Here is a 24134-nt window from a genome sequence, read left to right as displayed (position 1 = left end):
AAACAGATATGTGATTTCTGGATAGATTGTATGGACCACATTTTGCTGATTTAACCTAGTTACTGGAGAAAGCACCACTGTGAGAAATGGTCATATTAATCAGAAAAGAACAGAATGCTGCTTTATAAAAGAGTTAATTTGCACTTTAATGTTTTGGTCGCAAATCTTTCATTGGTTATAGCTAAAAAGTTTAAACTAAAAATATACATAACTTTCTGTCGTGAGAAGTACAGCTAATAAAAGCATTACAATGAGAAATGGTAATGTCAATGAGAAATGTTCAATAAAATAGAAGAAATCTGGCATGGAATTCCTTCCCAGTCCCATACAGTATGTGTGAAAGATGTAAAAGAACGTCATCCATGAAGACACTCCGCATAGCAGGTCGGGCAGCTCTTTTGTCATGAAAGCCATGAAATACTGTCCTTGAGTAAATTGGAGCATCCTTAATATAGTTTTTGGGAAAGTGTGTCTGCAGCAGAAAACCACACATAATTGACATTCATTTTGCCTGTCTTGCTCATAGGATGGCTATTGTGGGAAATGGAAAATGTTGCAATAGTATAGCAAACAGATGCTCATATGTTGGGGCGTCAAGGATTTTCCAGCAAAGTTGAGTGAGCTTTCCTGTGCAAAAGCTAATACTGGATTCCAAAGAATGTTCCCTTCCTTCAGTACTGACATACCTTAACTTGATGAGCAAATAAAATTCGCCACATTGTATCAGTTCACTAACAACTGTCTATTGTATCTCTTTCTATTCTTACAACAGGTGTGCTCAATGAAAAGACGGTGGGAATTTTCCGCAGAAATGATCTGCTGCGCTTGAAGCGTGCTTGTATTCGAAATGCTAAACTGTCAGCAGTAGCATTTAGGAAAGCGTTCTGCCACCACAAGCTTATTGATCTGGATGCTTCTGGTGTAAATGCAGATATCACGATAACTGACATTGTAAATGCACTCGTCACAAACAAATGGAATCAACAGTACCTGCAGTGTCTTGTGTTGAATTCATTAACACTGTCTCTAGAAGACCCCTATGAGCGATGCTTCAGCCAGCTAACTGGTCTGCGTGTTTTAAGTGTTACCAATGTTCTCTTCTACAACGATGATCTTAGGGATGTCACTTCTCTTCCAAGGTTAGAAAGTTTAGATATTTCCAACACGTCTGTCACCGACATCACGCCACTTCTGACCTGTAAGGACAGGCTGAAATCCTTGACCATGCACCACCTTAAATGCCTGAAGATGACAACTACACAGATTTTAGAAATCATTAAGGAACTGGTGCTCCTGCAACACCTAGACATCTCTGATGACAAGCAGTTTACGTCTGACATTGCACTTCGATTACTAGAACTGTCCGGCTTACTACCTAGTCTCCGATCTCTGGATATTTCGGGCAGGAAGCACATCACAGATAAAGCAGTTCAGGCGTTTGTCCAGCATCGGCCTACAATGCAATTTATGGGTTTACTTGCTACTGATGCTGGCTATTCGGAGTTTCTTTCTGGAGAAGGGAGCTTAAAGGTTGGTTTTCCTTTTTGCATATATTTTTCAGAATACAATCTTGGCTTTTATGCTTAGGAAGTTTTTGCACTCTGTATGGGTTTATAAGTTACAGTAGTTTTCAATTCTGACCATTATTTTGTACTGAGGACTCTGTCTCCATGTTCAGATCCAGTGGCTAATTTACAGTTCACAAGTTTGTTATAGTTTTTTTTAAACAGAATATTTCTATAAATCTCCATACTTATAATCATTTTTATTTTGTCAGATTCTTAATCTCCTAATAAAACAAACTCAATAGAGCTGTTAACTAATCAGTATCAATTTACTTAATTTATTATTAAATCTGACTTTGTTTTTCACACCAATTGTTGACTAAAATAATGGTCACTTTCTACATAGTGGAGTCTGGATTTGATGTTCACAGCACATGGAATATTATTAACTGTATTGAATGAATATTTGACTAGGAAATTGTACTTTTTTTGAATTATTTATTGATGTAATTAATGAATTATTTCAGAACCAAATATTGAATTGCTAAAATGACTACTTGTTACACCTTTAACTATGCAAATGACATGGTTTGAGTAGTCTCGCTCCAAGGCAAAGGGATACAAATCTGCGGATTATACCAGTGACACTCTTTCAGTTGATTCATTACTTGTCTCCTTTTGTGTTTTGCCGCCTTTTGCCATGTAGAGCATCATCTTTGATCTACAAGTCAGGAGTTTGCAAGCACATTTTAGAATTTATTTTACACCTCTAAACATTGAAATGTGTTCTTGGTTTCAGTTTTTTGATAAATGGTCCAGTATCAGCTTCTTCTTCGGCAGTCCCCCGAAGTTGAGGATGACTTGATTCCACACTAAAATGAGTTGTAAGGTGACTGATGAGACCAATGCGAAATCTACAATCTTGGTCACAGGTGGGGCAGATGGTGGTTGGGTGGGGTGCTTGATTTGTCATGCGCTCCTGAGAATGTGTAAAGAAGGGTTGCGAAGGTGGTAGATGGATAGAGAATGTGGCAAAAGGATGGAAATAGGGAATCATGGGAAAATAGCTAAAGAAATGTCAAGATGCAGACAACTGCAGAATCAACAGAACAAAAAGGGGTTACCAAGAGTTGAAGTTGAGGTTAGACACGGGTCATGAGAAAGCCGCAAGGCAGCACAAAGAAAGAAAGCAATCCTAGATAGGAAGGGAAAAGTAATAGCTTCTACTGATAAGGAGGAAGGGAAACTAATTGGGTTCTTTACTGATAAAGGAAGACAGTGTAGCAAAGCTATAACTAACCTGACCTGACACCAGCCCTAATTGGGAGACTTTCTTGCCTGCCATTGGACGTACTCGGTGGGTAGGCAGAAAGGGATTGGATAGACCAAGTGCTAATCAAATGTGTTCTGTTTTGAAAATGTATGTCTACTGTGCTTTTCGCGCTTAAAAGGGCTTGTCCAGGGGAAAGTAAACAGGCCCTGATTGAGTGTCCCTTTGTCTTGACAAGTCCCGTCCGGAGAATCTTCAATAAAGGTCTTTTACAGAAAAAGCAAAGAGGTGATCGCGTGTCAGTGTATTCGCTGAAACAGATTGAGGGAAAAAGAATCCGTATTAACACTCCTTCCGCTGTTTGTACTTAGCTTCCGCGTGCTCCTGGCGAAGAGCCTAGTCGTGTTCGGTGTCTTCTCGGATGCTTCTCCTCCACTTTGAGCGGTCTTGGGCAGGGATTCCCAAGAGTCGGTGGCGTTGTTACATTTTTTTCAAGGAGACTTTGAAGGTGTCCTTGAAGCATTGGTAAGAATCACAGCTTGCATGTCATAGTGAAGCAAGCAGAGGATGGTGACACATTTTTGAGGACAGCCTTCACAGTTGACAGAGTCGAAAGCCTTTGTGAGGTCAAAGAAAGCCATGTACAGAGGTTGATGCTGCTCCCTACATTTTTCTTGGATTTGTCACGCGGTGAAAATCATGTCTGTTGTGCCCCTTAGTGGGTGGAATCCGCAATGCAACTCTGGGAGGAGCTCTTCAGCCACGGGGAGGAGACGATTGAGGATTCTTGCAATGATTTTCCCTATGGGAGACAGCAGGGAAACTCCTATGTAATTACCACAAATGGACTTGGTGAGGAAATCGGTAAAAACCAGTCTTAAAAAAAAAATGTGGCACTGAGAATCAGAGGATCGGCGGGTGGCGACGACCCAGGAAAGGTTCAGCATGGACCAGCAGCAAGGCCGGGACCCAGGAAAGGTTCGGCACGGACCAGCAGAGTGGTTGGGACCCGAGGCCAGAAAATGCTTGGTCACTAGTAAAGAACCAACGACGAAAGCGTGAGCGGTTGGAGAGAGAGCGTAAAAGTGCAGGAGAGCAGCGAGCTGGAACTGAAGCTGGGGAGCCCAGTGTACAGTGTCAGTACTTGATGGACAAATTCGCAAGCTGCTCCAAGATTAATGCGCGCACCTACACTGCGATCTCTGAAAACCAGGGAACGAGGACTGAAGGAGGGAGCGAGTGGGTCAGTTGGAACATGTGCGTGTGTGTGTGTGTGTGTGTGTGTGTGTGTGTGCTAGGCCCATGCAGCAGAGCCTGGTCTTCAATCATCTTGGATCCCCTTGCCATTGGATTAAGACCTTGCTCTGTCAAGTTCGTGTGGTAGCTGGTGTGCAACGACCAGTCCACGTTAAAAGAATTCACACACAGGCATCTTCCACCCTTTAAAATGAAGTTTGGGACTTGAAACATCAGGACCTTCATGGATAACCCCAACAGCAACAGACTGGAACATCGTACTGCTATCATTTCCCAGGAACTCCGACATATCGACATCGCTGCCCTGAGACACGGCAGGCAGGAGTAGGCCGGCTCAAGGAACAAGGTGGTGGACACACCTTCTGGAAAGGCAAACCAGAAGGAGGAGGCTGTCCAAATGAGCTAGTTTGGCGTCTTGGAGATTCCCCTTACGGGATAAGTGAACGTCTCCTGACCCTTCGGCTCACTCTAACCCAGAACCAGTATGCTATGGTCATCAGTGCATACGCCCCAACCCTGGAAGCTAAGGATGAGGCCCAAGAGGAATTCTACTCCAGCCTTGAAGAATCCCTGTCCCAAGTCCCAACGAACGACAAGCTGATTCTCCTTGGTGACTTTAATGCCAGAGTTGGAAAGGGCACAGACCTATGGAGAGGTGTGATTGGCAGGGGAGGGATAAGGAAAACCAACTCCAATGGTATCCTCCTCCTGATGAAATGCTTAGAAACATGGTCTTGTCATAACCAACACCTTGTTTCATCAAAGACAAGTACAAGTTGTCCTGGCAACACCCTCGCTCCAAGCACTGGCATCTGCTAGACTACGTCATTGTCCTAGCGAGGGACCACAAGGACATCCGCATCACTCGCGCCATGACTGGAGCTGACGATTACTGGACTGAACTCCGTGTAATCCGCTCTGTTATCTTCAAAGTGGCAGGGGCAACAGATGCTGCTGCAGAAAAATCAACATTGAAGCACTCAAAGACCCTGCGGAGAAAGCTCTATTCAGCCAACGCCTCACACCAACCTGACTACTTTCAATGAACCAGAGCTGCATAGTGTCCATAGTGCCTGGTCTGTCCTTAAGTCCATAAATTAGAACCTACAAAGAAACGCTTGGTTACTCTACCAGAAAACATAAAGACTGGTTCGATGAGAATGACTAGGAGATCCAGGAGCTAATAAAACCGCAAATGCAAAGCATTTTTGAATTGGAAACAACACCACAACTCGAGTGAAAGAAAGCAGACCTACAGACAACTGAAGGCCGAGGTCCAACAAAAAACTCGTGACCTAAAGAACAGATGGTGGCTGGGGAAAGCGCAGGCGATCCAACAACTAGCCGACAATCATGGCGCCGTGGATATTTTAGCGCATCCAAGACCACCTACGGCCCAAGCACTCAAGGTCCTATTCCAATGAGAACCAAGAACGGAGAGGTGCTCATCAAGGACAGAGAGGCAGTCCGAGCTCGCTGGAAGGAGCACTTCTAGGATCTCCTTAACCAAAACTCTGTCTTTGACGTGAGCACCTCGATTCCATCCCACAGCATGCTATGTGACACCACCTCGGCACAATCCCCAGCCCGGCATGAGGTTGATAAGGCCATCCGACAACTGAAAAACAAGGCCCCAGGAGCAGATGAAATCCCCGCCGAAATACTAAAGCATAGCTGAGAAGTACTCTTGGCGCGAATCCATTACCTCATATCTCTGGAAGGAGGAGAGCATGCCAGTATCAGCTAATCAGGTTAGGAATTGCCGCAAGATGTTTTGACACTGGTATACATGAAAACTTGCTTGAATCTGAACTGGCCTCATCTCATCTGCAGTGAACAGTGACTTTTTGTCATGCGCTGCATTTGCCCAAACTTGAATGAAATGAAGCAAGCTATGTGCTAAAGATGCCATTTTATGGTGCATATAGGAACTACATCAGTACTCGTGTTTAGGTGGTCAGCCTCCCATGTTTATAGATCCGACAGCTAAAACACAAATAGTGCAGCTGACAACCTATCTGTATTCTTATGTTCACTATGAGTAGGTCTCTTAACATTGGTAGACACTGCTGGTGGTTTTTCACACTTTCTCTGATACTCCAGCAATATTTCAACACTGGGATTTGAAACCAGTGGAGTCATTTAGCACATACAGTCTGGCTTCTGAGGCTATTGCCCCTTCCTGCCTTCATAAAAGTGAGGTGTAAGCGCTGAGGAATTGAACAATTCTTTGTTTTATACCCAGTGTCTGCATCTAGCCCATGTTTGACATGGCCTGATGCTTGATACAGCGTAAATCTCCCATCACTATGCCCAAATAAAATGCATCCTTGATGTGTTTTTGAAGAGCTGCGCGAGTGTGAATTTTCCATTTCTTACATTGGCCATCTTTGTGGCCTTTCTGAGTGAGGTTGTGTTAAAAATTCTATTGATGTTGATTTATGTACTGTTTTATGCTGTGATGCATGCTCACTGGGAGCATGGTTAAGATTACATGAACTTACTTTACTTAAGCTTGCAACTAACCGAAAGAGGGAAGAGATTCATTTAAAAACTCTGGGCTGCGGGTGGATCTATATCCCTGAAGTGAAAGGCCGATGTGCTTGGTCACTTAATCTAGCCCATTACCTTCCAGGCTTAACACTTCTATTTTTATATTGAAATCTTTTTTTTTCAAAGACAATATTTAATTGTTCCTACTGTTAAAGTGGTTTAATTGAATGCAAGTGAAAAATGTACTTTATTGGTATGTTTCCTTTAGAGTTGTGTTGACTTTATTTTGCTATTCAAGCATCAGTGTACAAATGGGCACTGCTAAATACTATAGTTAGAGTATCTGGGAAGAATGGCTAATTGACTGTGCACTTGCTTGGGATTCTTATCTATCTACCATGTTGCTTTTGGAGTTCCCTGAGAAGAGCTCAGGGACTTTGCCAATAATGAACAATCGAAGGAAGTGTTCTCCCTGGCCTGCTCCCACACACCACCTTGTCGAGGGGGAAATCTGGTTGCAGGTTATTTGGGCAATGAGTGGTTTCTGGTCAAGGGAGAAAAGGCAAAATTCAGTACGCTTGGAAGAAAGGAGTGATGAGATGCATGTGCTGTAGATTATGCTTCAGGTATTTTCCCTGTAAACTAATCAAGAGAATCAAAAATGTCCACTTACTCAAATGCATGAGACTCTGCCTGTTAGTAAATAGGACGCCACAGAAAACTGGTCTCGCTCTGGGGCATCATACATAAAGAACTGACTTCTGGTGTTCTAATATTTTGTCAAACAGTGGCTGGTTCACACTTTTGGTGACGTGTAAATATTTTTGGTGGTCAACCACAGTAGCTTAGATGGACAGTGAGTCCAATTTTGGGTTGTGTTGCCTCTTGTCACAAATTTAGTCAAAGGCTTGCAAAAGTTTCTCGTGTATCAGACAAAAGCAGCTGATTTTTTTTTTTACTTGTGAACACTTGATGCCAGCAAAAGACCAAGAATCAGTTTTTCTTAAGGGAAAAAGGTTGATGCTGCTGAAATTTGCTTCAGTAACCTGGGCAATGGAGAGAGCTAATAGACTTGATCGTTATTGCTATTCAGCAACCGTTACTTGGAGTGCTGTGTATGTATCGGGTGAGGGCTGAATTGGGCTTGACTGTGATGTCCCCGTGGATAAATAGTCTGCTAATGCTCACTGCTTTTGCGATGAATGGCCATTGGGTGAGGTGACATAATGCTGTGTGACTTGGCATACTTAGGAGAGAAAGGGATGGAGAAAATGTTGTCTTTTAAGTGTGACAACAATGACGAAGATGGATGACAAACCAAAGGAGGAGATATTTGGAGGGGTGATAAGCATCTTGAAGGAGAGGGAGATGGAGCTGCGGAATACCAAAGGGCAGAAAACGCTAGTGGGAGTTGTATACAGACCACCAAACAGTAGTAGTGAGGTTGGGGACAGCATCAAACAAGAAATTAGGGATGTGTGCAATAAAGGTACAGCAGTTATCATGGGCAACTTTAATCTACATATAGATTGGGCTAACCAAACTTGTAGCAATACGGTGGAGGAGGATTTCCTGGAGTGTATTAGGGATGGTTTTCTCGACCAATATGTCGAGGAACCAACTAGAGGGCTGGCCATCCTAGACTGGGTGATGTGTAATAAGAAAGGACTAATTAGCAATCTTGTTGTGCGAGCCCTCTTGTGGAAAAGTGATTATAATATAGTAGAATTCTTTATTAAGATGGAGAGTGACACAGTTAATTCAGAGACTAGGGTCCTCAACTTAAGGAAAGGTAACTTCGATGGTATGAGATATGAATTGGCTAGAATAGACTGGCGAATGATACTTAAAGGGTTGACGGTGGATAGGCAATGGCAAACATTTAAAGATCAGATGGATGAACTTCAACAATTGTACATCCCTGTCTGAAGTAAAAATAAAACTGGGAAGGTGGCTCAACCGTGGCTAACAAGGGAAATTAAGGATAATGTTAAATCCAAGGAAGAGGCATATAAATTGGCCAGAAAAAGCAGTAAACCCGAGGACTGGGAGAAATTTAGAATTCAGCAGAGGATGACAAAGGGTTTAATTAGGAGGGGGAAAATAGAGTATGAGAGGAAGCTTGCTGGGAACATAAAAACTGACTACAAAAGCTTCTATAGATATGTGAAGAGAAAAAGATTAGTGAAGATAAACGTAGGTCCCTTGCAGTCAGAATCAGGTGAATTTATAATGGGGAACAAAGAAATGGCAGACCAGTTGAACAAATACTTTGGTTCTGTCTTCACGAAGGAAGACACAAATAACCTTCCAGAAATACAAGGGGATCGAGGGTCTAGTGAGAAGGAGGAACTGAAGGAAATCCTTATTAGTCGGGAAATTGTGTTAGGGAAATTGATGGGATTGAAGGCCGATAAATCCCCAGGGCCTGATAGTCTGCATCCCAGAGTACTTAAGGAAGTGGCCCTAGAAATAGTGGATTAGTGGATGCATTGGTGACATTTTCCAACAGTCTATCGACTCTGGATCAGTTCCTATGGACTGGAAGGTAGCTAATGTAACATCACTTTTCAAAAAAAGGAGGGAGAGAAAACGGGTAATTTATAGACCTGTTAGCCTGACATCAGTAGTGGGGAAAATGTTGGAATCAATTATTAAAGATGAAATAGCAGCGCATTTGAAAAGCAGTGACAGAATCGGTCCACGTCAACATGGATTTATGAAAGGGAAATCATGCTTGACAAATCTTCTAGAATTTTTTGAGAATGTAACTAGTAGAGTGGACAAAGGAGAACCAGTGAATGTGGTGTATTTGGACTTTCAAAAGGCTTTTGACAAGGTCCCACACAAGAGATTTGTGTGCAAAATTAAAGCACATGGTATTGGGGGTAATGTACTGATGTGGATAGAGAACTGGTTGGCAGATAGGAAGCAGAGAGTCAGGATAAACGGGTCCTTTTCAGAATGGCAGGCAGTGATTAGTGGGGTGCCGCAGGGCTCCGTGCTGGGACCCCAGCTTTTACAATATACACCAATGATTTAGATGAAGGAATTGAGTGTAATATCTCCAAGTTTGCAGATGACACTAAGCTGGGTGGTGGTGTGAGCTGTGAGGAGGATGCTAAGAGGCTGCAGAGTGACTTAGACATGTGAGGTGAGTGGGCAAACGAGTGGCAGATGCAGTATAATGTGGATAAATGTGAGGTTATCCACTTTGATGGCAAAAACATGAAGGCAGAATATTATCTGAATGGCAGCAGATTAGGAAAAGGGGAAGTGCAACGAGGCCTGGGTGTCATGGTACATCAGTCATTGAAAGTTGGCATGCAGGTACAACAGACGGTGAAGAAGGCAAATGGTATGTTGGCCTTCATAGCTAGGGGATTTGAGTATAGGATCAGGGAGGTCTTACTGCAGTTGTACAGGGCCTTGGTGAGGCCTCACCTGGAATATTGTGTTTCAGTTTTGGTCTCCTAATCTGAGGAAGGACGTTCTTGCTGTTGAGGGAGTGCAGCGAAGGTTCACCAGACTGATTCCTGGGATGGCAGGACTGACATACGAGGAGAGACTGGATCGACTGGGCCTGTATTCATGGAGTTTAGAAGGATGAGAGGGTATCTCATAGAAACATATAAAATTCTGACGGGACTGGACAGGTTAGATGCAGGAAGAATGTTCCCAATGTTGGGGAAGTCCAGAACCAGGGGACACAGTCTAAGGATAAGTGGTAAGCCATTTAGGACTGAGATGAGGAGAAACATCTTCACTCAGAGTTGTTAACCTGTGGAATTCTCTACCACAGTGAGTTGTTGATGCCAGTTCATTGGATATATTCAAGAGGGAGTTAGATATGGCCCTTGAGGCTAAAGGGATCAAGGGATATGGAGAGAAAGCAGGAAAGTGGTACTGAGGTGAATGATCAGCCATGATCTTATTGAATGGTGGTGCAGGCTCGAAGGGCCGAATGGCCTACTCCTGCACCTATTTTCTATGTTTCTATGTTTAGGGAGGGAATTGCAGAGAATAGGACTTGGATGACTGAAGACCTGGCTGCTGCTGATGGGGTGAAGTCGGCCGGGGAGGAAGAGGAGGAGGAGGGGGGGGGGGCGACGGGGGATGCACAAGGGGCACGAGTCAGAGGAATGCAGAGTTCTGGAGAAGTTGTAGGTCTGGATGAGGTTAGAGATGTAGTGGAGCAAAGCCATAATGGGATTTAAACACATGAATGAGAATTTTAAATTGGGGGACTGGAAGCCAGTATAGGTCAGCAAGGATATGGGTGAGCAGACTAGTGCGAGATAAAAAGAAAGACTTGCATTTATATAGCGCCTTTCATAACCACCGGATTTTCCAAAGCACTTTACAGCCAATGAAGTGCCTTGGAGTGTAGACACTTGTAATGTAGGAAACACAGCAGCTAATTTGTACACAGCAAACTGCCATAAACAGCAGTGTGATAATGACCAGATAATCTGTTTTAGTGATGTTGATTGAGGAATAAATATTGGCCAGGACACTGGGAATAATTCCCCTGCTCTTCTTTGAAATAGTACCATGGGATCCTATACGTCCACCTGAAGGAGCAGACGGGGTCTCGGTTTAACATTTCCTCTGAAAGAGGGCACCTCTGACAGTGCAGCACTCCCTCAGTACTGAACTGGAGTGTCAACCTAGAATTTTGTGCTCAAGTCTCTGAAGTGGGCTATGGGCAACATAATATGGGATGAAGTTTAATCAAAGATGATGATTTCAGATGGGCTGAAGCAGGGGCTGATGTGAGCGATGTTAGAGGTGCATGTAGATAGTCTCTGTGATTGAGAGAATTATGGTGTCGGAAGCTCAGCTTGGGGTCAAATAGGACTCAATAGATGAAATAGGGGATATAATCGACGACGAGGTTTTGAGTTTGTGATGGTATTGAATATGATGGCTTTGGTCATCTCAATATTTAACTGCAGTTCATCCGATACTGGAGTAAAGCATGGAGTTGTGGTAAAGATGGGCAAGGATCTGGAAGGATTTGGAATGACTTCGACTGGAAGATTCTTTCTAGGTTGATCGGCAACCAAGATATTGCTACTTCAGAAAGTGTTCTGTACTTTGTTTTTGCAGAATTTTTCAAACCATTTGTGTCTTGGTTAAAATGTAAGTTTCTTATATTCAAAACTCTTAACACAAATGTGCTCAGAGAAACAAAACCAACAACAATGCCTGTAGAATGATGGAACAGGAACTTTATATCCATACTTTGTTACATGATAAAGGATGAATAGCTTTTAATGGTCACATAGTAACTTATGAAACTTCTATCTCTCAGTGGTAAGTCACTATCATTGAGCAGTTTCTTGCTGTAGTTTGTATTACTGCATGCAGCTGCTATAGTGACACCTTAGTTATCTTCTGGAGATCAGTGAGTGCTGTGGGAATGATGCATGAATGGTTGTGAATGAGTACAAATAAAGTTACTGCAGAGTTTGTGGGTGTGGAAGGGAGAGAAAATTCACTAACAGACTCATCAAAACACATTTGTAACTTTTTTCTCATTTTGTATGTGAAAGGTTTCGGGAGAAGCGAATGAAGTACAGATCTCTGAAGCTCTTCGTCGATACAGCGAAAGGGCCTTTTTTGTAAGAGAAGCATTATTTCATCTCTTCAGTCTCACACACAGCATGGAAAAACCGCAGCCTGAGTTACTGAAGGTAAATTACTACATTTCAACTGATTCTTGCACTATTATTTTTCCTATGAAGCATCATAAATATATTTCAGCGACAGAAGTCCACCACCAATGAGCTTCTATCTAAATGCGCAATATAAGAGTACGCTATGATTGTACCATATTACATTGATTCCTGTGTACTTTGATTGGTGATGCGGTGCATGTAGGGTTGCCAATCCTCCCAGATTGGCCAGGAGTTTACCGGAATCTGCATCAATCTCCCGGTTACTATTGAAAGTAATCTGGGCGATTTTAATAGGACCTGAGCCCTGCTTCCGGCAGCCCGGGAGATCAGCGATTTAAATTTCCCGCTCCAGTGCGCTCACTTGAACAATAGATGCTGATGTGAGGTTAATAACTGTTAGTCTAGGGTCAGGAGTCGGAACGAGGTTAAACGGTGTTAATTTTAATCAGAATCATTTCCCAGCCTTTTCCAAGGCTACTAATCAGTACCAGCCCAGGCAGAGAGTCCCAACTGGCCGTGGGGAGTCCAGAATCAGGGAGCTTGAGTGTGGAGGGAAGAGATGGGGAATGGGGGCTTGGGGAAAGAGGGAGAGGGATATTAGGGAATGGGAGCTCTGGGAGAAAGGGAGACTGGGGAATGGGGGCTCTGGGAGTGACTGGGGAATGGGGCTTAAGGAGTGAGAGACTGGGGGCTTGGGGAGTGATGGAGAATGGAGGCTCTGGGAGGGAGACTGGGGAATGGGGGCTTGGGAAAAGAGAGACTGGGGGCTCGGGGAGAGTGGGAGACTGAGGAATGGGGGCTCGGGGAGAGAGGGAGACTGGGGAATGGGGGCTTGGGGAGAGAGGAAGAGACTGGGGACTTGGAGAGACAGGGGAACGTAGTTTGCCACAGAGCGGTAGCAACAGCAACAAGGTGGTGAGTGTGAGTGGCAATGGGATAAACATTTGATCATGTGATCAGATGATACGTACTCCGGTATCACGTGGTCAAATGTCATGTGATAGAATGTCATGTGATCAAATCTCCAGGAATGCCTCCAACCTTAGGTACATGTGGCTGAGAGAATAGCAATAGTAAGTTTGCATTCCACAATCTTTAGGGCGAATTTCTGGATCCTCCAGTGGTTCAATATCAGCACTTATTGGCCAGTGTGGTGTTGGTAGCAAAGGTAAATTGCTCCTGCCGGTAGCATTTAGGTCATGTCCACAATTTTGCATTAACTGCATGTGTAGGTTTCCTGTTGCTGCTGAAACTGCCTTGCATTGTAAATGAGACAAAATCTCTACGTGGAAAAGATATATCTTTATGAAATTTCTTCCATTAGAAGTAAAATATAAAATCGACATTACCTGGTGTCAGTCAGTGTGATCGTACAAGTGTACAGATTGACCTCCATGCTTATGGGCCAGCCAGGATTCTAAAATTCAAAATATTTTTAAATATTTGTTCTTGGCATGTGGACAACATTGGCATGGCTGCATTTATTGCTCATTAGTTGCCTAAGAAGGTGGTGGCTGGCATTCTCCTTGCTGAGGTAAGCCAGCTGTTTAACCTGGCATGTCTATCTATGCTCTCATTGAACCAGTGTGTTTATTGCCATTACAAATGGCATACATACTAGCACACAACACATTGGTTCCTGTGTCGGTTGAGACTATAAAGCTTCTGAACAGAGATGAGTCACTGCTGGAAGTGAAACTTGGAGAGCAATGCACAGTTGAAGTATTTCGGACAGAGACTACGCATAATTTAGGAGTGAAGGATGAATCTATGAAGGTTGAACATTAAGCCAAACATTTTTTTTAAATCTGGTCACCATTGCACAAGTTTCATTTTTATTTCAGCTTGTGGTCACCGGAATGAAAAATCATTCTACAAACCTACCGGTGCAGCTAGCTGCTAGCGCATGTGTATTCAACTTGACAAAACAGGATTTAGCAGCTGGCATGCCTGTGCGCCTTTTGACGGAAGTGACACGTCTCTTGCTGAAAGCCATGGAACATTTTCCCAACCATCAACAGGTAAAGAACAGAGAATGCTATATAACACAGTAAACATAATAATGGGGAACAGTGAAATGGCAGAGACTTTAAACAAATATTTTGTATGGTCTTCACGGTAGAACACACTAAAAACATTCCAATAATAGATAGCAAGGGATGAACTTAAAACAATCACTATCACTAAAGAAAAAGTACTTGGTAAAATAATGGGACTAAAGCTGGACAAGTCCCCTGGACCTGATGGCCTGCATCCTAGGATCTGCAGAGATAGTGGATACATTGGTTGCAATCTATCAAAATTCCCTGGAGTCTGGAGAGGTCCCAGCGGATTGAAAAACTGCAAATGTAACACCCCTATTTAAGAAAGGAGGGAGACAGAAAGCAAGAAAGTATAGACCAGTTAGTCTAACATCTGTCATTGGGAAAATGCTGCAGTCCATTATTAAGGAAGCAGTAGCAGGACATTGGAAAATCATTATGCAGTCAAGCAGAGTCAGCATGGTTTTATGAAAGGGAAATCATGTTTGACAAATTTGCTGGAGTTCTTTGAGGATGAAATGAGCAGGGTGGAAAAGGGGAAGCCAGTGGATGTGGTGTATTTGGATTTCCAGAAGGTATTTGATAAGGTGCCACATAAAAGATTACAGCACAAGCTAAGAACTCACGGGGTTGGGGGTAATATTAGCATGGATAGAGGATTGGCTAACTAACAGAAAATATGGGATAAATGGGTCATTTTCCAATTGGCAAACTGTAACTAGTGGGGTGTCACAGGGATCGGTGCTGGGGCCTCAACTCGTTACAATCTATATTAATGACTTGGATGAAGGGACCAAGTGTAATGTAGCCAAGGTTGCTGATGATACAAAGATGGGTGGGAAAGCAAGTTGAGGAGGACACAAAGAATCTGCAAAGGCATATAGACAAGCTAAGTGAGTGGGCAAGCATTTGGAGTATAATGTGGGAAAGTGTGACGTTATCCACTTTGGAAGGAAAAATATAAAAGCAAATTATTATTTAAATGGAGAGAGATTACAAAATGCTGCAGTACAGAGAGACCTGGGGGTCCTTGTGCATGAAACACAAACAGTTAGTGTGCAGGTACAGCAAGTAATCAGGAAAGCAAATGGAATGTTGGCCTTTATTGCAAGCGGGATGGAGTACAAAAGCAGGGAAGTCCTGTATAGGGTATTGGTGAGACCACACCTAGAGTACTGCATTCAGTTTTGGTCTCCTTATTTAAGTAGGGGTATACTTACATTGGAGGCAGTTCAGAGAAGGTTCACTCGGTTGATTCCTGAGATGAAGCGGTTGACTTATGAAGAAAGGTTGAGTAGGTTGGGCCTATACTCATAGGAGTTTAGAAAAACGGGAGGTGATCTTATTGAAACATATAAGATACTGAGGGGGCTTGACAAGGTAGATGCAGAGAGGATGTTTCCACTTGTGGGGTAATCTAGAACTAGGGGGCTAAAGAATAAGGGGTCGCCCATTTAGAACTGTGATGAAGAAAAAAATACTTCTGAGGGTCGTAAATCTGTGGAACTCTCTGCCCCAGAGAGCTGTGGAGGCTGGGTCATTGAATAGATTTAAGGTGGCGATAGACACATTTTTGAATGATAAGGAAGTGAAGGGTAATGGGGAGCAGGCAGGGAAGTGGAGCTAAGGCCAAGATCAGATCAACCATGATCTTATTAAATGGCGGAGCAAGCTCGAGGGGCCAAATGGCCTACTCCTACTCCTGCTCCTATTTCTTATGTATAATTCACAGACATTGCTGCACGTTTGCAAGTGGTTAACCTTCTCAAACGTTGCCTTACATTAATCTACCTAGCTCAAAACAAATTTGTTTTATTTTAACAAATGAGAAGTTAATGCCGTGCAGGTTATTCTGACCTACAAGTCAACTGTAGAAATGTAAAAATAAAAATAGCCGTGATTGTCTCCCCCAAGAAAATGATGGCTTGTCTAACATGATTGAGGCATTGGATCTGTGAATGTACAATGTAGTTGATAAATGGAATGCCAATCAGGAAGAAACCACTTAAAATTGGGAATTGGGAAAGTCTTAAACCTGTGCTTGGCTATATGAAACCTAACTGCATTTAATCTGTCTTTAACCTGTGTTAAAACAGTAAGCTGTTCTGTTAATGTTTGTACAAATCAAAATCTCCAATTTTAGGAGTTGCTGCAGTTTTGCCACAGTTGTTAAGACAAGATTCAAAGACACTGTGCTAGCCATAATATAGTCAAGTGATAACTTGATTTATGCTATCCAGTTGTTGGCATTAACAACCTGAAAAGTCAAATACTTTTGTACAGATCAGGAAATGAAACACCTTGTTTGCTACAGTTTCTGGTTTTTTGTGTACAGGTATAAGTAAGTACTAACTTATCGCTGCCTGTTGATTAGGATCTGTTACACTGCCTTCCGACTCCAGGGCTGGACTTTCACGAAGTTTGCGACCGGGTTTTCATCGCGATGTGATCCTCCGCGGCGAAAACCCGGGCACGAAGCCTGGGCGGGATCCTCTGCTCGTTGTTTGCAGCGGCGATGGGACGTACCACCGGGGAGAGGACGCCAATGTGCAGCGCCGCGGATTATGTTACCGTCTGACGTTGGCTCTCTCCCGACCCGCACGCCGCGCCCAGAATACCAACGGGTCAAACCCGTCAGTGCAACCCTGCCAGCAGCGGTAAGCATGAAAACCTGCAAAAAAGGCAAGTTAAAGTTCTTTTTTCAGCGATTCGATAGGTAAGTGTCTTGTAAATGTGTTTTGGATTCCCTGCCCCCGCTACCCCCAAGGTCTCTCTTGCAGCGCTCCCGGCCCCAGACTAAATTTGCCGAAACTTGCGTTTTTGCACGATGAATCCTCGTGCAACGCCTCCCTTACCGAACGTAAAACCCGAAAGTTGGCTTAAAAACGGTAGTGCAATGTAACCGTTAAATTTCATGTATCGCTACATCTTCGCTGAAGAAAGCTGAAAATCCAGCCCTCTGACTCTACTGTTTTCTGGGAGAAGGAAATGTCTTTTTATTTAATTTAAAAAAATGCTAAATTTAAATAAATGGGATCAAACTGCAAAATAAGTACAAATACTTGTATTTTTGTAATTTTCTCAGGTGATCAATTGACATAGCACTACAGTAAAGCTGATCTATACATTTTATGATCACTTACTTAAGAACATAAGAATTAGGAACAGGAGTAGGCCATCTAGCCTGCTCTGCCATTCAATAAGATCATGGCTGATCTGGCCGTGAACTCAGCTCCACTTACCCGCCCGCTCCCCGTAACCCTTAATTCCCTTATTGGTTAAAAATCTATCTATCTGTGACTTGAATACATTCAATGAGCTAACCTCAACTGCTTCCTTGGGCAGAGAATTCCAGATTCACAACCCTCTGGGAGAAGAAATTCCTTCTCAACTCAGTTTTAAATTGGCTCCCCCGTATTTTGAGGCTGTGCCCCCTAGTTCTAGTCTCCCCGACCAGTGGAAACAACCTCTGCCTCTATCTTGTCTATCCCTTTCATTATTTTAAATGTTTCTATAAGATCACCCCTCATCCTTCTGAACTCCAACGAGTAAAGACCCAGTCTACTCAATCTATCATCATAAGGTAACCCCCTCATCTCCGGAATCAGCCTAGTGAATCGTCTCTGTACCCCCCTCCAAAGCCAGTATATCCTTCCTTAAGTAAGGTGACCAAAACTGCACGCAGTACTCCAGTTGCGGCCTCACCAATACCCTATACAGTTGCAGCAGGACCTCCCTGCTTTTGTACTCCATCCCTCTCGCAATGAAGGCCAACATTCCATTCGCCTTCCTGATTACCTGCTGCATCTGCAAACTAACTTTTTGGGATTCATGCACAAGGACCCCCAGGTCCCTCTGCACTGCAGCATGTTGTAATTTCTCCCCATTCAAATAATCTTCCCTTTTACTGTTTTTTTTTCCCAAGGTGAATGACCTCACACTTTCCGACATTGTATTCCACCTGCCAAACCTTAGCTCATTCGCTTAACCTATCCAAATCTCTTTGCAGCCTCTCTGTGTCCTCTACACAACCCGCTTTCCCACTAATCTTTGTGTCATCTGCAAATTTTGTTACACTACACTCTGTCCCCTTTTCCAGGTCATCTATGTATATTGTAAACAGTTGTGGTCTCAGCACCGATCCCTGTGGCACACCACTAACCACCGATTTCCAACCCGAAAAGGACCCATTTATCCCGACTCTCTGCTTTCTGTTTGCCAGCCAATTCTCTATCCATGCTAATACATTTCCTCTGACTCCGCGTACCTCTATCTTCTGCAGTAACCTTTTGTGTGGCACCTTATCGAATGCCTTTTGGAAATCTAAATACACCACATCCATCGGTACACCTCTATCCACCATTCTCGTTATATCCTCAAAAAATTCCAGTAAATTAGTTAAACATGATTTCCCCTTCATGAATCCATGCTGCGTCTGCTTGATTGCACTATTCCTATCTAGATGCCCCGCTATTTCTTCCTTAATGATAGCTTCAAGCATTTTCCCCACTACAGATGTTAAACTAACCGGCCTATAGTTACCTGCCTTTTGTCTGCCCCCTTTTTTAAACAGAGGCGTTACATTAGCTGCTTTCCAATCTGCTGGTACCTCCCCAGAGTCCAGAGAATTTTGGTAGATTATAACGAATGCATCTACTATAACTTCCACCATCTCTTTTAATACCCTGGGATGCATTTCATCAGGACCAGGGGACTTGTCTACCTTGAGTCCCATTAGCCTGTCCAGCACTACCCCCCTAGTGATAGTGATTGTCTCAAGGTCCTCCCTTCCCACGTTCCTGTGACCAGCAATTTTTGGCATGGTTTTTGTGTCTTCCACTGTGAAGACCGAAGCAAAATAATTGTTTAAAGTCTCAGCCATTTCCACATTTCCCATTATTAAATCGCCCTTCTCATCTTCTTCTAAGGGACCAACATTTACTTTAGTCACTCTTTTCCGTTTTATATATCTGTAGAAGTTTTACTATCTGTTTTTATGTTTTGCGCAAGTTTACCTTCATAATCTATCTTTCCTTTCTTTATTGCTTTTTTAGTCATTTGTACATTGTGTTTTTGTACAGCTAAATGTACATAGCTTTCTTTTCTTAAATTACTATATTTCTGACTGCTTTTGTAGTTTTTTTGCTTCAACTCACTTTATTTAGTGTTATTTTCTGCCTCCATTATGGTGACATTCCCACATAACATATGAACTGGTCACCTGTATCACTTGTTGCTTGTGGGGCCAAATGTGCAAATTGATTGCTGTGTTTGCCCACATAAAAATTAATTCGATTTTAAAAGTACTGTAATCGCTTTCTGTGAAGTACTTTGGGAGTCTTGAGGATGTGAAAAGTACTATATAACTGCAAGATCATTTACCAGTTTTTCACCTCTGATGCTCTTCAGGTCACAAGGAGATACATGAAATTCGTTAGGTTTTATTTTTTTCTCTCCCCACCTACCATACAAAAATTGTCTCTAAGGAGGCATTTGGCCTGGGCTTTGCGAGCATGGGATCAGGGGGAACTGCAATACGTGACACACTGTCTGAAGAATCACAATACAAACCAAGTTAAATAATAGCAGAATTGCATCAAAAGGATCAGACTCCATTGGGAGCTGCTAATACTGCCAGGATTTTAAAGAAAGTAATGGAACAGCTCCACTTCAGGAGAACATCTGCTGGTGTCTTTTGTTAGCCTGTTGGTTTCAAGACAGGGCAAAGATATTGTTCTTGTGAGTGAGGTAGGAGAAAGGATCTTGTCTCCATCAGAATATCAGACCTAGGCGTCCAGTCAAGATTGTGCCTGCAGAGGTGGGGGATGGTGGTGGGATCAGGAGAGGGAAAACATTGCTAGTTATAGTATTTCAGATTTGAATTGAGTATTTGAGAGACTGTTCATATAGATTTACAATGTATACATAATCATTGTTATACCTAAAGTTCATCTTTGTAGTGTTTCCCAGTGAAATATTCTCAATTTTCTTTTGTTAGCATCTGTCACATCCATGACTGATTCTGTGTTTCATCCTGACCTTCCATGACCAATCCTGTTATTTTCACCCAATAGTGCTACTTAGGCAGTCAGTTCCCCGCCCCCACCCCCCCCCCCCTTCACCAACACTTTAAGACCCACTGCTAATTAGTTTTCTGCCTCTCTGACTAACATGGAAAGAAGTTTCCAGTTGGTCTTACAATTGCTGAGCACTGCACTCCACTAACCAGAACTTTCATACAAACGCTAATTTGTAGAAAATGTAGTCTTGCAAGATGAGTTACAGTACTAAAACAGACTGCTGATTTAATACAGAAGTGTCACTGAGGAAAGTATTTAGTGGGACGGAGCCATACCTAGAAGAAGAAAATCCTCTCTCACACTGCAATCTTTGCCATTTCCCCATAACGTTGGATAATTTGCTATTTCACCTGCTCTATTAATAGGTAAGGTAATAAGCCTTTAATGTTAAATGTACCAACCAAATTTCAGCCTCTGTTTACCTGATTGCAAAAACCTATTTTTCAGAATGTGAATATAAAGTATATTTTTATACTTTTGTTTTAGCTTCAGAAGAATTGTCTGTTGTCTCTCTGCAGTGACCGTATCCTTCAGGATGTCCCATTTAACAGGTGAGTAATCTTGTCAAATGATTTTTGAAAATTTTCCAGGTTAAACTCCTCTTAACAAAAAATAGAATGCCTTTTTTGCATAATTAATAACCTGTTATCAAAATTAATGTAAATTACTCATTCTCAGATTTATTTTTTGTCTAACCCCTTTAATTGTGTATCAAGATCCACATTTATGGTCCCATTTATGGCACAAAGCAGATTCTTTTGTAGCACTGTCTAAATTAAAAATAAAATTTTTGGTGTCCTTGATAGCAAAAATGAACAGTTGTAATCTAAGTTTTCACCCTAAATATGCTAGTACTGAGAGTGACAAATTTGGTAAGTCCCTTTTGGAATTCACATCTAGAATTTAAAAAACATTGATTTGGCCTTGCTTTTTTTTGCTTTTGGTGAGAGTAGCCCATAATGATTATTTTTGTTAATGTATGTGTGCCAGCTTCAAATAATGTGTCTATTAAGTAAAAATTTGAGTTGATTGGGCTGTGTGATGGCACTGAAATTTGGAACATTAATCCTTTATGCCATGGAATAGAAGGTTACAGATTCAGTCCTATTCTCTGGGGTATCCAAGCTTATGTCATAAGTGTGTACCATGGAGACTTGTGGGGGTCACTGTGTTTAAATCCATGTTCCTGTCAATGTTCATATATCTCAAGCTCCAGATACCAATAGATCTCAATGTTTTGATTTAGGATTTATCACCACTGATGTAACAATGCTAAAGGAACCCCTTCCAAAACTCCAGACCCATAAAATTCTAAAAGGTGAAAACTGTAAATAGGAAATATAGTATAAGCAAATATAGGACTGATTTGCCTGGGCTTTGAGGGCCTGATTACCAGGGCTCTGGGGCTGCATGCCCCAAGGCTTCAGGTTGAACACTTCTGCCCAAAATCCATTCAGTTCCTGATCAGAATGAGGATCTGCGTGGGGGAGGAAAAAATTCAGAAGAGGATGTCCTGTCAAAAGAATATCTTGTGCTATCCATTAGCTTCTTAGCAGCACATAAACAAATCTATGCAGATATAAAGGCCTGGGATACGAAAAATCAGAATAAAACAAAATAAGTTGATAGCTTAATATTTGGTCTTGGAAAATAAACTTTTGGTGGCTTTTGGCTTTCAGGTCATTTCAACCACAGTTTAAAAATTACCATCTGTGAAACAGAGCTGGGATATTACTGATGAGATAAGAATGCGCATAAGTGCTCTATTAATAAGTTGATCCTAGGCCTATAGACCTCTTGAAGAGAGAGGGTGTAAAAGCATGAGAAAATGGAGATCCGTAGATCTTTCCTTCACAGAAAACTAAACCGAGAAATAATGAAGAGGATAAGAAACCGAGCATTGAGGGAGGCAGGAAGAAAGGGTACAATTGAGGAACATAAAGAATGTGCTGTATGGTCACTGGGAAGGTGTGGAGTATGCACAGTAGCTGTGTCTTAAATATTGTCATTATTAATACTTGCCCTTGTAATACTGTTTTTATAAATGTGTAAAATATTCTTACAAAATATGAATATTAACTTTTGATTTTTCAGGTTTGAGGCAGCCAAGTTGGTAATGCAGTGGCTTTGTAACCATGAAGATCAGAACATGCAGAGGATGGCAGTGGCTATTATCTCTATTTTGGCAGCAAAGGTGTATATATGTATATACTTTTTTCTGATTTGATGTTTTTACATTCATTAAGCAAGGTTTGTTGGTTCTGGGAATTTTTTTTCATTTTTTCTGCATGAAGCCAGATGCAAAGTAAAGTTCTCTATTTTAATAATCAACATCTGTCTGAGCTATGTGCCTTGACCCCTTAAGTCAGAAAGCATTCTCTATTGTAATAGTGTAAATGTTTCCACTTTACCCCTGTCATTCTTCTGGCTTGTCTGAGCGAGTGAGTTTGTGGGTAGAATTGTGCTGTAGGTCTGCATCCATTCAGAACTGAGCTGACACTGTCCATAGTTGAAATGTTTACAGCGAGCAGAATAAGAGAATATAAGATTTCCATACCATCATTCTGGGGTAGTTTTGATCTAGGATCACAAAAATAAAGTGATTGTGACCTAGTGTAATATGCCACCCACCCTCCAATAATAATTTGAATGCATTACAAATAATTCTCAACTTGTAATAACTTTTTGAATAAACCTGTTTTACAGCTTTCAACAGAACAGACTGCCCAACTTGGTACAGAGCTCTTCATTGTCAAGGTAACCTTTGCTTCCTGACCCGGCCCATACTTTTTCAAAATAAATCTCTGATCCCACTTATTTATGCAAGTAATCTCAGCGCAGTCTGGGCAGAATCAGCCGAACCAGGCAAGAGATCGGGGAATTTTAATCATGAGTTACGCTGAATACCACTTATGTTTGTGTTTTCTGCGATCTTTTACAGTGGTTCAAGATTCAATTCACCCAGATCAGGCCCTGCCCACAAAACTGGTCACGCCTCACCAGGTCGAAATTGCAAGATTCTGCCAATTGCGCTGGTTCGGGAAAGCTGTTCATATTACACTCCTTTTCTTAGGCACACAAGCACTAGTAGGCACATTTTTAAAGTTTCTTCATATCAAAATTATTAAATTTACTAAAACTGACTCGTGTACACTAATGAAACTATTAAATTGTTCAGTATAGTTTTTTGTAAGTAATTTTCAGTTATTTTAAATCTGGTTACTCAAGTGGACACTTATTAGAAATGCTTATTTTTGGTGAAGAACCCATTTTCAGCTGTATTAATAAAACTGCACTAGGTTACTCCTCCTAAATACATCAATTCATCTTTTTAATGGTAAGAGAAAAAGAAACAATTACGTTCTATCATGTTGCCCGATTGCATTGGTTCATGGAAGATCTTACTTTGTGATTATGCAAATGAATTTTCAGAAATTTGAACTGTAACCTAACTAGCGCAATTTTGAGTGGAATTTTTCAATTGTGCCCAAAGTGGAAACTCTACCCCAATGTACCTATCTTAGATCATGGAGACATGTAACAGGTTATTTTTGGACCCTGGTAAGCATCCGCTAAGTGAAAGACTAAGCAAATTTCTGAGAAGTGCAAAAACAATAGGGCAGTAAAAGTATGATATGAACTGGTTCTATCCCAGTTAATTCTATCCCAATGTAAAAGATATAGAGAGTCCAGAATTCTTAAAATGCATTCAAGAGAACTACTTTATATTGTGTGTTAGGGCAGAGGTGATCCATAGGCTCATTTGTGAGCCATGGCTCAGCGGGTAGCGTTCTTGCCTCTGA

The 24134-nt window shown here is 42.0% G+C and overlaps 1 protein-coding gene across 2 annotated transcripts in view; it reads left to right on the top strand.

Moving 5' to 3' along the window:
• The window catches only part of zyg11 (zyg-11 family member, cell cycle regulator), a 93551-nt gene that overhangs the window by 31505 nt on the left and 37912 nt on the right, over positions 1-24134 (top strand). For both annotated transcript variants that reach the window (XM_070886855.1, XM_070886854.1), the window contains exons 3-8: positions 773-1530; positions 12084-12224; positions 14054-14230; positions 20818-20882; positions 22426-22525; positions 23038-23088. In XM_070886855.1, coding sequence (XP_070742956.1) covers positions 773-1530; positions 12084-12224; positions 14054-14230; positions 20818-20882; positions 22426-22525; positions 23038-23088 — 1292 coding nt within the window. The remainder of the gene's footprint in view (positions 1-772; positions 1531-12083; positions 12225-14053; positions 14231-20817; positions 20883-22425; positions 22526-23037; positions 23089-24134) is intronic.

Source organism: Pristiophorus japonicus, chromosome 8, assembly GCF_044704955.1.
Source record: "Pristiophorus japonicus isolate sPriJap1 chromosome 8, sPriJap1.hap1, whole genome shotgun sequence".
Taxonomy (NCBI): Eukaryota; Metazoa; Chordata; class Chondrichthyes; family Pristiophoridae; genus Pristiophorus; species Pristiophorus japonicus.
Note: the sequence above shows the minus strand (reverse complement) of the source record. Positions and strands in the feature narration are given on the sequence as shown.